The sequence below is a fragment of the Lynx canadensis genome, chromosome A1 (genome assembly GCF_007474595.2).
Source record: "Lynx canadensis isolate LIC74 chromosome A1, mLynCan4.pri.v2, whole genome shotgun sequence".
NCBI lineage: Eukaryota > Metazoa > Chordata > Mammalia > Carnivora > Felidae > Lynx > Lynx canadensis.
In genome coordinates this window covers 114,158,723-114,174,666 of record NC_044303.2, presented here as the reverse complement: position 1 = coordinate 114,174,666, position 15,944 = coordinate 114,158,723, and the positions used below count along the sequence as shown (strand labels likewise).

Sequence of the window (15,944 nt, the reverse complement as noted above, 5' to 3'; positions counted from 1 at the left end):
TGTGCCTTGTTTGTTGTGTTTCCCTTAATTTTTTTTTAACATTTATTTTAGAGAGAGAGAGAGAGGGAGAGAGGCAGAGCGCAAGTTGGGAAGAGGCAGAGAGAGAGAGGGAGACACAGAAACGGAAGCAGGCTCCAGACTCTGAGCTGTCAGTACAGAGCCTGATGCGGGGCTTGAACTCACAAACCGGGAGATCATGACCTGAGCCGAAGTCGGATGCTTAACCGTCTGAGCCACCCAGGTGCCCCTCCCTTCAATTTAAATACAGTGCCTGGTACACGGTAGCCTCCATTAAATTTTTCTTGAGTGAACAAATTTCCCTACAAAGTGAGTGGTCACTTTGTCTCCCTCCGTCTCCTCCACCCCTTTAGGGCATGGGGGATGGAGGATAAGGATATCCCACAAAGTCGCACACGTGATGGTAGTAGCTGAGCTAGGACCCAGCTTCCACCAGAGGAATGTAGTTTGCACTGGAAGATCCTGCAGAAATGGCTGACCCAACGCATTTTCTTTTCCTGCTGGGTCTGTGACAAAGAGAACAAGCTGACAAAGATGCTTCTGGTGGGTGGGCAAATGCACGGAGTTGTAGCAGCTGGGTGACTGGGTTTACCAACATGTGATCCTCTCTTTCCCCTCCCACTCTCTTCCTGTTCACAGCATCAAGCCGAGCTCTCAGCCCCCGGTTCAGGCTGGGGATGATGAGAAGAACCAGAGGATCATCACTGTCAACTCTGCCCACATGGGGAAGGCGTTCAAGGTGATGAATGAACTGCGGAGGTACTTTTCCTATTTTGCCTGTGCCCTTTTGGGAAGAGCTTGTTGAGTGAGCGTCATCAGAGACTGAGAACAGAAGTCGGAACACCACCACCTAGTGACTTCTGACTTTTCCCCACCTACTCTCAGTCACTTGGCTTCCCCCTTTAAACTCCAGTCGAGACAGATTGGCTTTCAGAAAGTACTCTATCTCCTTTGCATTTATTTAACACTTTTCATTGTACTCCTTAATCACAGAGGAATAATTTTTTATGGCTATAGCAGTTCTGTTCATAAACTTGGTTTCCAACCAAACCAGCTGCCTAATGACTAATAATAGACTGATTGCAATACCTACACATAGTTGCAGATTAAAGATTGTGGGTGCTACACATTTTCTGTTGGCCTCCCTCCCTCATTCCTTGGTCTGAACTTAGCTTGTTAAGACAGCTATGTAAGTGGAAAAATATCTAGCTTCTTCAATGTAGTTTAACTGTGTAAAGGAAGGAATGAAATGCAAATGTGCTCATCCTTTGTAGGCTGGCTAATGGTGAGTGTGTGCAGGCTATTTATAAAGCTGATATGTGCATTTGGTGAGTTTGCTGCAAAACAGATTTGGGACGCTGAGCATGTTTTTCTCTACAAAGGCTGTACACCCAGTCTCCTCCCTACCAGAGAACTCAGAAGGTTCCTTTGCCCACAGCATTATTTACAGCATAGTTAGCCCTATTGTGAGCTATAATTGCTAATCTCCTCTTTTCTCTGCTGTTTGTGAGCTCCCTGAGGGCAAGGACAACTTCTGAATCGTTTTGATCTCTAGCACCTAGTACTTCATGGGCTCTTCAAGGCATTTAACAAAGATGCCCAGAGGCACTGACTACGCTCTGGGATGGGTAGCTTAAAAAATGTAAATAGTTAAATGAAAATGATCTTCCTATAATACAAAATAGGTGTTATGAATGAGGAATGCATCAGGCGCCTGTCAGTTGTTAGAAGTGCAATAATTATTTGTTTCTGAAAGGGTACTATGAAAGCAAATATGTCATACGCCACCTTTGGAGAACACTTGTTTTTGGAGAACACTTCATAAAGGGATGATGCTTGAGCTAAATTTTGAAAGACAAGTAAGAGTTAAAGAAATGAAAAGTGGCGGTATTAGGGGGAAGCCTTCCAGGCAGAGACAATGGCATAAGTAAAAAGCACATATAGCTAACGATGTGTTTGTTGAGTAGGGGCTTGAACTACTTTTATTTATTTATTTTTTAAAAAGTTTATTTATTTATTTTGTGAGAGAGAGAGAGAGCGCGCGCACAAGAGCATGAGAGGGGCAGAGAGGGAGGGAGAGAGAGAATCCCAAGCAGGCACTGTGCTGTCAGTGCAGAACCCGACACGAGGCCCGTTCCCATGAACAGTGAGATCATGACCTGAACCAAAATCAAGAGTCAGACACCTAACTGACTGAGCTACCCAGACATTCCAGGGGTTGAACTACCTTTTTCTTTCTTTCTTTTTTTTTAAATATACTTTATTGTCAAATTGGCTTCCATACAACACCCAGTGCTCATCCCAACAAGTGCCTTCCTCAGTGCCCATCACGCACTTTCCCCTCTTCCCCACCCCCCATTAACCCTAGGTTTGTTTTCTGTATTTAAGAGTGTCTTATGGTTTGCCTCCCTCCCTCCCTGTTTGTAACTTTTTTTTTCCCTCCCCCTTCTCCATAGTCTTCTGTTAAGTTTCTCAAGATCCACATAGGAGTGAAAACATATGGTATCTTTCTTTCTCTGACTTATTGCACTTAGCATAATACCCTCCAGTTCCATCCACGTTGCTGCTAATGGCCAGATTTCATTCTTTCTCATTGCCAAGTAGTATTCCATTGTATATATAAACCATATCTTTATCCTCATCAGTTGATGGACATTTAGGCTCTTTCCATAATTTGGCTATTGTTGAAAGTGCTGCTATAAACATTGGGGTACATGTGCCCCTATGCATCAGCACTCCTGTATCCCATGAGTAAATTCCTAGCAGTGCTATTGCTGGGTCATAGGGTAGTTCTATTTTTAATTTTTTGAGGAACCAGAGCAGCTGCATCAGTTTGCATTCCCACCAACAGTGCAAGAGGGTTCTCATTTCTCCACATCCTTGCCAGCATCTATAGTCTCCTGATTTATTCATTTTAGCCACTCTGACCGGCATGAGGTAGTATCTCAATGTGGCTTTGATTTGTATTTCTCCAGGAGTTGAACTACTTTAAAAAAAAATTCTGTCTGGTTCTGTATTTGTTTCCTCATTTCCTTTTTCTGTAGGGCCCAGTCTTTGGTGTTAAAAACCAAGTTAAATTAAATTTGTCTTATGCACTATTGCTCAATATTTATTATATCTCCTGCCAGATTTCCTGGAAGCTCTACCCATAGTTGTTTTAGGCAGTGGTCAGTGTTCATGCCTATGGGTCCAGTTTTCTTGTTCCTGAGGAATTTGTGTTGTTTTCCGTAGATACTAGGTAGATAGTAGTGACATTCCTCATTTAGTTCTCTTCAGTATGGCTTGTGTCTTCTGTCTGATTTAAGACTCCAGGCCTCCAAGTAAACAACCTAACTTTACATTTCAAGGAATTAGAAAAAGAAAAACAAACTAAGCGAAGTTATCAGAAGGAACAAAATAAATATTAAAGATTAGAGCAGAGATAAATGAAATGAGACTAAAAAGACAACAGAAGAAAATCATTGAAGGTGATAATTGGCTTTTTGAAAAGGTAAACATAACTTTAGCTAGACTAACCAAGGGAAAAAAAGAGAGAAGACTCAAAATTATAAGTGAAAGAGGAGGCATTACAACTTGATACCATGGAAATACAAAAGATTTTAAGAGGCTACTATGAACAATTGTATGCCAACAAATTGGATAATCTAGAAGAAATGGACAAAATCCTTGAAAAGTACAACTTACCAAGACTGAATCATTAAGAAATAGAAAATCTGAACAGACCAGTAATGATTAAGGAGATTGAATCAGTAATCAGAAATCTCCCAATAAAAAAAGGCCTATGACCAGATGGCTTCACTGGTGAATTCTACCAAATATTCAAAGAAGAATTAATGCCAGTCCTTCTCAATTCTTCCAAAACATTGATGAGAAGGGATCACTCACAAACTCATTTTAACAAGGCCAGCAATTACCTTGATATCAAAGCCAGATAAGGGCACTACAAGATAAGAAAACTGCAGGCCAGTATTCCTAGTGAATATTGATGTAAAAATTCTCAACAAAATACTAGCAAACTGAATTCAACGGTACATTAAAAAGATCATACACATTAATAGACTGAAGGATAAAAATCATATGATCCTCTTAATAGATGCAGAAAGTGACAAAATCCAACATCCTTTTATGATGAAAACTCCCAACAAATTAGATATAGAAGGAACATACCTCATCATAATAAAGGCCGTATATGACACATCTACAGCTGCTATCACATTCCATGATAAAAGGTTGAAAGCTTTTCTTCTGAGGTCAGAAACAAGACAAGGGTACTTACTCTCACCATTCCTGTTGAACAAAAACTGGAAGTCCTAGACAGAGCAGTTAGTCAAAGTGGTGGGCATCCATATAAGAAAGGAAGAAGTAAAATAGTCTCTGCAGATAACAAGATCCTTTTTATAGAAAAACCTAAAGATGCTCCCCAAAAACTTTAGAACTGATAAACAAATTTGGTAAAGTCGCAGGATACAAAATCAACTTATTAAAATCAGTTGCATTTCTATATGCTAACAGTGAACTATCTGAAAAAGAAAGAAAACAGTTCCATTTCCAATAGTGTCAAAAACAGTAAAATATTTAAAAATTTATCCAAGGAAGTGAAGGATCGGTATGCTGAAAACTATTATATGTTATTGAAAGAGATTGAAGAGGACAAAAATAAATGGATAGATATCTGTTTTATGTATTGGAGGAATTAATATTGCTGGTGTCCATAATACCCAAAGCCATCTATACATTCAATGCAACCTGTATCAAAATTCCAATGCCATTTTTTGCAGAAATAGAAAAAAATTCGACAATTTGTAAGGAGCCAAAAACAACCCTGAATAGCCAAAGCAGTCTTGTAAAAGAAGAACAAAGCTGGAGATACACAGTTTCTGATTTCAAACGATATCACAAACACAGACCATGAACAGAATTGAGAGCCCAGAAATAAACCCACATATATGTCACCTAATATTTGACAAAGAAGCTAAGAATACTTAGTGGAGAAGTAGCCTCCTCAGTAAATGGTGTTAAGAAAACCGGACAGCCACATGAAAAATAATATAATTGGACCTGAATCTTAATCCTCCTCACGGAAGTTAACTTGAAGTGGATTGAAAGACTTGAAAGTAAGACCTAAAACCATACCACTTCTAGGAGAAAACAGGAAAATCCCATTTTACACATAAAGACATTACTGAGAGGATACCATTTTTAAAGGTCACAGAATCCACAGAAATAATATTTTCCCAGATCTTTGGGCATCCCTTAGCTCAGTTAATTTGACACATAAGATTAACCATTACAATCTTGTTCTTCCATTTTTTCTTTTCTTTTCTTTTTTTTTCAAATGGAGCACAATCTGTATATGTTTTGTCAGGAAATTTTTAGTGCAGGTTTAGGCATAGATTTCCCTTTTATTTTTCTTTTAATTTAAAAAATTTCCATTTTTCTTTTTCTTTCTTTTTTTTTTTTGAAAAGGAACATATTATAGATCATTTAGAAAATAAATATGAGCAAAAAATCATCTATAATTTTAATACCCAGTGGTTACCATTGTCAACACTTGGGAGAATATTTTTCTTAAAAATATATCTTAACCAGATTTTTTTTCTCTTACCACTATATTGAACAAGTTTTCTTTTTCTTTTTTTTTTTAATTTGTTTTTTGATTTTAATTAAACTCTCTGTCACACGTGGAGCTCGAACTTATGACCTGGTGATCAAGAGTCACATGCTGTATGGACTGAGCCAGCCAGGTACCCCTGTATTGAACCAGTTTTTCTGTGTTAGAACTGTTCTACAACATTATTTTAAGTGGATGAATGATTTTCTGTATTTTTGGTTAATTTTTGAAAAACCCAGTTCCTGTTGTTAGATGTTTTAAGTTTTCAAATCTCTTATGTAAACAGCACCTGCAGTGGTAATGTTTGGAGCAATATGGCGTACTGGTCACAAGCATAGACCATGGAGGCAGGCAACCTGGTTTCAAATCTTGGCTCCAGTAGTCCAGTTCTGTGACCCTGTACAAGTTAATTATTGTTCCTGCCCTCACTTTTGTCAAACATAAAATGAGGCTAATAATAGTTCCAGGGTTGCTGGCTTGTTAAGGGGATACTAAGTAAAGTCCTTAGAACAGTGATAGCACATGTATTACTGTTGTTAAACACTTGTGCACATTCACAATTATTTCTTTTTTTTTTTTTTTTTTTTTTTTTTTTTTTTTTAAATTTTTTTAACGTTTTTTATTTATTTTTGGGACAGAGAGAGACAGAGCATGAACGGGGGAGGGGCAGAGAGAGAGGGAGACACAGAATCGGAAACAGGCTCCAGGCTCCGAGCCATCAGCCCAGAGCCTGACGCGGGGCTCGAACTCACGGACCGCGAGATCGTGACCTGGCTGAAGTCGGACGCTTAACCGACTGCGCCACCCAGGCGCCCCTTTTTTTTTTTTTTTTTTTTTTTTTTAAATTTTTTTAACGTTTTTTATTTATTTTTGGGACAGAGAGAGACAGAGCATGAACGGGGGAGGGGCCACAATTATTTCTATAGAATTAATTCCTTAGAAGTAGAATTACTGATTTCAACAGCATGTAGCATAATAATAATAATAATAATAATAATAATAATACCTCTTCCTTAGATATTGTTTTGAGGCCCTGGCACATAACGAACATTCTGCAACTCCTAGCTATGATTATGATGATGGTGGTGGTGGTGATGAGGAGCTCAGTTACAGGGATATGGCATTAGGTAAGAGAGTCAAACTTTTGTTCTCAATGAAGCTTGCATTCTAGTGGTGTTTAAAGATCATATCAAATTCTAAGGTATTTAATGGTTTTGAATTTTTTTAATTTCTGGGGCACCTGAGTGGCTCGATTGAGTGTCCGACTCTTGTTATCAGCTTAGGTTGTAGTCTCACAGTCCTGGGATTGAACTCCACATCGGGATCCGTGCTGAACATGGAGTCTGCTTGGGATTCTCTCTCTCCTCTGTCTCTGCTCCTCCCCAGTCCCCTCTCAAAATAAATAAGTAAACATTAAAAAAAAATTTTTTTTTAATTTCTAAGGTATTAAAGCATGGCTAATTTTTAAAACTGGAGTGGAATGGGTGAGTGAGGGAGAGAAAGGGAGCCTGAAGAGATGCTTTACTGATCTGGGTGAGTTTAATAGGAACTGGAGGGAGGCATACTTTGTTTTGATGAAGGCCTGGTAAAGCATCTTGCTTGCCATCCAGGGTCTAAGCTAATGAAATGTTATGTAATATTCCAGGGACCTGGGGTTATTTCTTGCACTGTTTTCACATTTTTCCTCCTTCAATTTTAAGCTATTTTAGTTCACATACACATGTTCTATGCAATTTATGAATCACACAATTCACGAGTTTCCTATTCTTTTTACTTCCATGGTAGAGAATGGGCTGTTGGCATGGTAACTAACTAGCCTTCCTCTTCCTTTTGCCTTTTATTGCTCTGCTCTGAGCCTACCAGCAGCTGCTTCTGGGCAGCAGACTCCTAATGGCTCTTTGGTTCCTGATTTACCATCCGGCCACCAAGTGGGGATATGGTCCCTTTTGAAATAGTACCCCAGATCATTCCTGAAAAGGAGAGATAGTCTCTTGTATCCCGTTTTGACAGTTTTAACCTCCCCTTTCACCATCCCTAAAATTTCTCTACCCTCATCCCTTTTTTTTTTTTTTAAAGATGATCTGCCACTATGCCTTTTGTTAATAGTAATGAATCATCTTAGTACATTGCTGTTTTTCTTTTTTTGGTAACAGCTTTATTAAGATATAATTCATGTGATGGGGTACCTGGGTAGCTCATTTGGTTGAGTGTCCGGCTCTTGATTTTGGCTCAGGTCATAATTTCGCAGTTCATGAGCTCAAGCCCCATGTCAGGCTCCGTGCTGACAGTGTGGAGCCTGCTTCAGATTCCCTCTCTCTCTCTCTCTCTCTCTCTCTCTCTCTCACTCTCACTCTCACTCTTTCTGCCCCTGCCTCGTGCACATTCTCTCTCTCTCAAAATAAATAAATTTTAAAAACTTAAAGATATAATTCATATGCCATATTTAAAGTGTCAATGACTTATAGTATAGTCACAGAGTTGTGCAACTAACAGCTGATTTTAAAACATTTTCGTCATCCCCTCCAAAAAATTCCTGTGTATGTTAGCAATAATCCCATTGTTTTCCCTACCCCTCACCCTTCAGTAATCTACTTTCTGTCTCTATAGATTTGCTTATTTTGGAATTATGTAATAAGCCTTTTGTGACTTCTTTGTCAGCATAATGTTTTCAAGGTTCATCCATGTTGTAGCATGTCTCAGGATTTCATTCCTTTTTATTGCTGAATAATAATGCATTGTGTATATGTACCACATTTGATACCCTTTGGCTGTTATGAATAATGCTGCTATAAACATTCACGTATACATTTTTGTGTGGATGCATGTTTTCATTTCTTTTGGATATATACCTAAGAGTGGGTTGCTAGGTCACATGATAACTACATGTTTAACTTTTGGAGGAACTGCCAGACTGTTTTCCAAAGCATTGCACCATTTGACATTTCTACCAGCAGTGTATGAAGGTTCCAGTTTCTTTATATCCTTGCCAGTGTTTGTTATTATCTGTGTTTTTGATTATAGCCATCCTGGTGTCTGAGGTGATATCTCATTGTGGTTGTGATTTGTATTTCTCTGATCATTAATGATGTTGAGCATCTTTTTATGTGATCATTGACCGTTTCTATGTCTTACTTGGAGAAATGTCTATTTAGATCCTTTGTCCATTTTAAAATTGGGTTATATGTCTATTATTGAGTTAAAAGTGTTCAAGTTGTTTATATATTCCAGACACAAGTTTCATATCAGATACATGATTTGCAAAGTTTTTCTTTCCTTGTTCGGGTTTTTTTTCACTTTTTTGATATCCTGATGGTGTCTTTGGAAGTGCAAAAGTTGTAAATTTTGATGTCTGATTTGTTTTTTTCTTTTGTTGTTTGTGTTTTGATGTCCTGTATAACAAACCATTGCCTAATCTGAAGTCATGAAGATATACCCCTGTGTTTTCTTCTTAGAGTTTTATAGTTTTAGCTCTTATATTTATTTTTTTGATCTATTCCAAGTTAATTTTTGTATATTATGTGAAGTAGGGGGTCCTTTGTTTTTTTCGTACGTGGATATCCAGTTGTCTGAGCACCATTTGTGGAAAGACAATTTTTCCCCTATTTGAATATATTGGCACCCTGGTCAAAACTCAGTTGACTGTTTTGTGTCACAAAAGAAATCATCAACAAAACAAAAAGGCACTCTACTGAGTGAGAGAAGATATATGCAAAAGATATATCTGATAAGGGGTTTATATCCAAAAGATATAAAGAACTTCTACAACTTAGCACCAGGAAACAAACAATCTGATTAAAAAGGGGCACATAATCTGAATATATTTTTCCAAAGAAGACATACACATGGCCAGCAGGTACATGAAAAGATGCTCAACCTCACTAATCTTCAGGGAAATGCAATTCACAACCACAATGAGATATCACCTTATACTAGTCAGAATGACTAGTATCAAAAAGACAAGAAATAAGAATTGGTGAGGATGTGGAGAAAAGGAATCCTCGTGCACGGTTAGTGGGAACAGAAATTGGTGTGACCACTGTGGAAAAGAGTGTGGAGGTTTCTCAAAACATTAAAAATAGAAATACCATGGGGACACCTGGGTGGCTGAGTCAGTTAAGTATTGGACTCTTGGTTTCAGCTCAGGTCATGATCTCATGGCTTTGCAGGCTTGAGTCCCACATTGGGCTCTGTGTTTGCATTGCAGAGCATGCTTGGGATTCTCTCTCTCTCCATCTCTCTCTGCCCCTCCCTGACTTGTGCCTGTCTCTGTCTTTCTCAAAATAAATAAATAAACTAAAAAAAAAAAATAGAAATACCATGAAACCCAGTAATTCCACTACTGATATTTACCCAAAGAAAATGGAAACACTAATTTGAAAATAAATATGCACCCCTATGTTTATTCTAGCATTATTTACAATAGTCAAGATACAGAAACAACTTAAGTGTCCTTTGATAGATAAATGGATGAAGAAGAAGGGGTGTGTGTGTGTGTGTGTGTGTGTGTGTGTGTGTGTATAAAATATGGAATATTAGTCATAAAAAAAGAGATCTTGCCATTTGTGACAACATGGATGGACCTAGAGGGTATTATGCTAAATGAAATAAATCCGACAGAGAAAGAGAAATACCATATAATTTCTTTTATATGTGGAATCTAAAAAAAAAAATGAATGAACAAACAAAAAAACAGACACAAACTCGTAAATTCAGAGCATAAACTGGTGGTTGCCAGAGTGGAGAGGAGTGGTGGCAAAATAGAAAAGGGCAAAATAGAAAATGGGCAATAGAAATGGGCAAAATAGAGAAAGGGAATTAAGAGGTACAAACTTCCATTTATAAAATAAATAAGTCATGGAGATGGAAGGTATAGCATAGAGAATAAAGTCAATAATATTATAATAGTGTGGTATGGTGCCAGATGGTAGATACACTTATCATGGTGAGCATTGTGTAATGTGTAGAATTGTCAAACCACTATGTTGTACTCCTGAAGCTAATATAACATTATATGTCAACTATGCATCAATAAAAAACATTTTAAAAATAAATGATTAAAAATTTTTAAAAATGAATTGACTGTGAGGGTATATTTCTGGATTCTCAATTCTATTCTATTGATCTATATATCTATGGTTATATTATTACTCTGCTGTCTTTAGCTTTGTAGTAAGTTCTGAAATTGGGAAGCATGAATCCTTCACCTTATTCTTCTTTTTCAAGATTGTTTTGGCCATTCTAGGTCCCTTGCTTTTCTGTATGAATTTTAGGTTTATCTTGTCAGTTTCTGCAAAGAAGCCAGCTGAGAGTTTGATAGAAATTGGGTTGAAAGTGTAGAACAATTTGGGAAGGTATTGCCATCTTTTTTTTTTTTTAATGTTTATTTATTTTTGAGAGGAGGGGAGGGGAAGAGAGAGGAGGGGACAGGGGATCTGAGGCAGGCCCTGCACTGACAGCAGCGAGCCTCATGCCGAGCTCAAACTAACGAACTGTGAAATCGTGAAATCATGACCTGAGCTGAAGTTGCATGCTCAACTCACTGAGCCACCGAGACGCCCCTGGAGGAGTATTGCCATCTTAAAAATATTAAGTTTTTCAATTCATGAACACTGGAAGTCTTTCCATCTATTCAGGTCTTTCTTGATTTTTTTCAACTGAGTTTTACAGTTTTGGAGGACAGGTTTCATGCTTGTTTTGTTAAATTTATTCTTTAGTGTTTATTTTTGATGCTATTTTAAGTGGAATTTTTCTTAATATCATTTTTTGGTTCATTGCATGTGTATAGAAACACAGTAAATTTTGTATATTGATCTTGTATTCTGCAACATTATTTTTTTATTAGAGAGAGAGAGAGCACAAGCAGGGGAGAGGGGCAGAGGGAGAGAGAGAATCTTAAGCAGGCTCTATGCTCAGAGCATAGACAGAGTCAGAGCCTGATGCAAGGCTTGATCCCATGATTCTGGGATCATGACCTGAGTTGAAATCAAGAGTCAGGCGCTCAATCAACTGAGCCACCCAGGCACCCTTGCAACCTTCTTAAACTCATTTATTTGTTTTAATATTTTTTTAGTGGATTTCTTATAGGATTTTCTATATACAAGATCATGTCATCTGTGAATATTGTTTTATTTCTTCTTTTCCAATTTGCATGTCTTCCATTTTCATGTTCTATTTCATTTTCATTTTCTATTTCACTTTCTTGCCTACTTGCCCTACCTAGCCTCCCTAATCTTATCTTCCTTATTTGGTATAGTTAGTCATTCCTTACTTTTTGTAGCCCTCTCTTCGCTTGTCTTCTCAGACACCATACGTTTTGGGTTTTCCTCCTATTTCACTAGTTACTTTATTGTTTCTTTAGCTGGCTCTTTCTCTTTCCTCCAACCTCTTAACCATCTCCCACCTTTGAAATTAAGACTTATGAATCCATTTGCCTACTTGATAAACCCTACGTAGATGTCTGATATGCAGCTCAAATTTAGCCTTAGGAAGGTTAACTTAACTGCTAATCCTAAATGAAATGTTTTATGGGAAAAAAAGAGAAAGAAATATTAATGTTCACGGAATGTTTACTATTAGCACTATTCTTTATCTTGTTCACAACATGTCTGAATTCTGATACTCAGGGGACATGAACCCTGGTCAGTTTGATTCCAGAGCCTGAGCTCCTTCCGAATAGCTATCACAAAGTGGATAGCCCTGTTTTTCTCTTGATGAGATTGTTTTTTGGAGTAGTGTGTGACAGCTCAGGAATAAAGAATCCTATAGGATTTCTAGTAAATGGAATTAGAAATGCTTGTCAGCCATGCAGTGCTTTAGAGCTGCTTCTTCTCTCTTCTATATAGAGTGGATACACAGAGATGTCTCAGTGTGCAGACAGGCTTTACCATTCCCAGGGAAAGCCTACATTGAGTTTTGGGTGAGTTTCTGGGTCACTTTCCTAGATTTCTCTAGCCTTGAGATACACTTCTCATCAGAACTATTCTCCTGTATTTGCTTAACTGGATTCTCCACCTTTAAACCTCATTCCCTCTTGTCTCTTTTCCTTTGTTCATGAACTATCAGCTCCTCTGGGTTTGTGCAAGATATCCCATTCTGACATTTGCCTTTTCAGCACCTGGCTCAGCATTTGCTCAGCATTTCTGACTCATCTGTTTTGCTTTCCTTGTTAAAATGCTGGTTACAAGAACAACAACAAAATTACACTTTTTGGGTCAGTTCTTTTTAATTGAAGTATAGTTGACAAATGACTTGTACTTTTAAAGAGTAGTGATCACTCCTTTTTCTATTTAAAATAGTCAATGAAAGTGAAATGAAAATGTCCAAGATAAGTCTGTTCATGTTGTGACTACATTTTTACAATCCATTTTGTCCAGATTAAAAACTAGCCTGTTCTCAGGTGGCATCTGCAATCTCATTTGGTCCCCACGATGGATGTCCTGAGGTAGCTAAAAAAGATGAGAAAACTGGTGAGATCCTTTGTCCATGTTCTCATAGCCAGTTAGGGGCAGAGCCAGTTCTCTTCCCAGCTGAGCTGGTTTGTTCTGATAAAATTTGTCTTTAGAGTCTGCTGTCCACTGTAGTGTGAGGTCCCATTCCCAGGTTTTGCCTCTTGGCACTCAGAGGTGTCACCCTTCCCTGATGCCCCCTCACAGGGACTTTATTCCATAGGCTGAAACTTTCCTGATAACCTTTCAGTATCGGGGCTAACTTACCTTCTGATTTTTTGTTCCTAAGTATGAGCCAATCATGGGGCATTGTGGCACCAATTCAGAATGAGAACTAGATTCAAGACTCTGCCTTCTGTGGCACCTCTCTGAGCTTCATAGACCAGATGAACTCTAAGGGCATTTACAGCTCCAGTCTTGTCATGCTTTATGATTCTATTTTCTCTGATAAGCAATCCTGCACTAACGTCTGAATAGTTGGCAAACGTTTAATATGTCACTCCAGGGATGGCAAATAGGTAGCTTATCTCCTATCGATCAATCATGGAAGACTCATTAAAAAAATTTTTTTTAAATCTTTATTTATTTTAGAGGGGGGGGGGCAGAGTGTGAGCAGGGGAGGAACAGAGATAGAGGGAGACCCAGAATCTGAAGCAAGCTCCAGGCTCTGAGCTGTCGGCACAGAGCCCAACAGGGGGCTCGAACCCATGAGCTGTGAGATCATGACCTGAGCCGCTCAACTGACTGAGCCACCGGGTGCCCCAATGGCAGACTCATTCTCTTCATCTCATCCCTGTTAAATGGATCCCATCATGATTCAAACTTCTCAGTCCAATATTGTGTGCTAAGTAGCCACTGCCAGTGGATCACAGTTGACATGAGTTTGTCCTTACTTCCCTCCGCATCTAGTGCTTCACTCTGAAGGAGGGATTAGTGGTGACCAGGATAACACAGACTTTAGGAAGATGGGTTCTGTGGTTCCGCTGCCTGCATTCACATCCTTTTTCCACTGCTCCCTTTTTGTGTGACTTTGAGAAAGTTACTTAACTTCTCTGGACCTCACTTTCCTTTTTTGTAGTATGCAACATAACAACCATACCTCATGGGGTTTTAGACAGGATTAAATGCAATAATATGTATAAAAGAGTGCTTAGAACAGTGCCTAGCATATGTAACTCAATAAATTCTTACTATTGGAAGGCTGGTGGAGGAAAAATCCTTAGACTGACACTTTGTGGTGCCCTTTCTATCCTTCAAAGTGGTCTGATCTATGAGTGTGGATTGATCCCATTTCAAAGTTTATTTAGTCAGTAAAAATTTAGGGCTTTCTTTAGGCTAGGCTTACAGCCAGGTGTTTAAGATATAATAAACAAGTTCCTTTCAGAGCTTGCAGTGTAGTGGGGATGACAAATAGTTTGTTTTGAAGGTAGTTACAGTATCCTTAATAATTGCAGCGATTGGAGCTTGCACAGGGTCTTTAGGGAGCAGCCTTCTTGGTGATAATGTTAAATCTGGGTGGGAAGATTAATACTTGAGTTGTCCCGATCTGGCTGGCCTCTTGCCAGTGTTTCATAGGTATTAGGTCCCTTGGGGAATTGTTAATGCTTGTTTTCGTGGGCAGCACATCTCAGTGGCATGCTCATGCTCCTTGGCATTCACTCGGTCCCTTGACTGACTGCCCCAGGATTTTCCCATTGCTCTCTGAGCTGCTGTCCCTCTATCTCAGTCAGAGCTGAAGGAGCCGAGGAGCAGAGATGTGAAGACAAATGAAAGAACCCTGAATTTGCAGCGCCAGAGTAGCTAGGTCTCTCTGTGCGCCTTAGGAAAGCATGAATAGCCCAGCTTATCAGAGATTTGGGAGAGTTGATGAGTTCATCCCCCTGCCTAACTCAGGATAGGGCAAATGTCTGCGACAGTCTTGTATGGTGGCGGTGTGGAATCTGGGCGGGAGAAAAAATATCCTTGTGTGGCTGGGGGTGGGCATTGGTGCTGTGACCCATGCTGTCCCCTCACTGGTGTTTTACAGTAAACAGCTGTTGTGTGACGTGATGATTGTGGCAGAAGATGTCGAGATAGAAGCCCACCGTGTGGTCCTGGCAGCCTGCAGCCCCTACTTCTGTGCGATGTTCACAGGTATGGTGAGGGGCTAATGATAACCCACGATTATGGGGCTGCAGCCCCAGTGAGAGAATATTTTGGGTGGTGGCCTGAGGGGAGGCAGGAGACAGAATGCTATGACACTCACTGTAAGGAGCTTCGGTGTATCAGATGCTATGTTTTGCACCATGGGGGACTTGGTAGAACCAGCCAGGCATGCAGCCCCTTGTCTACTATGAGGAAAAAAGAGGTAGAACCATAGAGTTGATTAGTTCTCACACTTCAGCATGCATCATAATCATGTAGGGGAGCTTTTAGAAGTGTAGGCTCTTGAGCTTATCCCCACACCTCTGTTCTTTCATTTTGCAGATGAGAAACACTGAGGCTGACAAAAAGGGAGGGACTTGCCCAAGATCACATAGGAAATGAGTGGAGCTTGGCTTCTTGATGCCTGGCCCATTGCTGGACCAGCTTGTCCTTCCCTGGCCATTCCTACCAGGCAAGGTCTGCAAACCCTCTTGAGTCTTTACAGGAGTGTGGAAGAGATTTGGGAGAAGTGATGGCAGGGTTTGGAGGGGAGAGGAGAGTAAGATAGGAATTTTCACCAATTGGCACCTTTGCAAACTTTCTAGAGGGTCCCTGTTTCCTGTATATGCCAAATAGTCCAGTCCAGCTATTTCACATGTGAGACTGAATGCCTTGAAACCCACGGAGCTTCCTGTCTGTAGTGCCTCACAGCACCTCCCCTGCTCACTGAAGACCAGTTGTGCCTG

The 15,944-nt window shown here is 39.4% G+C and overlaps 1 protein-coding gene across 2 annotated transcripts in view; it reads left to right on the top strand.

The window, feature by feature from the left end:
- KLHL3 (kelch like family member 3) overlaps window positions 1-15,944 on the top strand; it is a 114,288-nt gene that overhangs the window by 16,138 nt on the left and 82,206 nt on the right. For both annotated transcript variants that reach the window (XM_032592920.1, XM_032592919.1), the window contains exons 2-3: window positions 658-777; window positions 15,101-15,207. In XM_032592920.1, coding sequence (XP_032448811.1) covers window positions 658-777; window positions 15,101-15,207 — 227 coding nt within the window. The remainder of the gene's footprint in view (window positions 1-657; window positions 778-15,100; window positions 15,208-15,944) is intronic.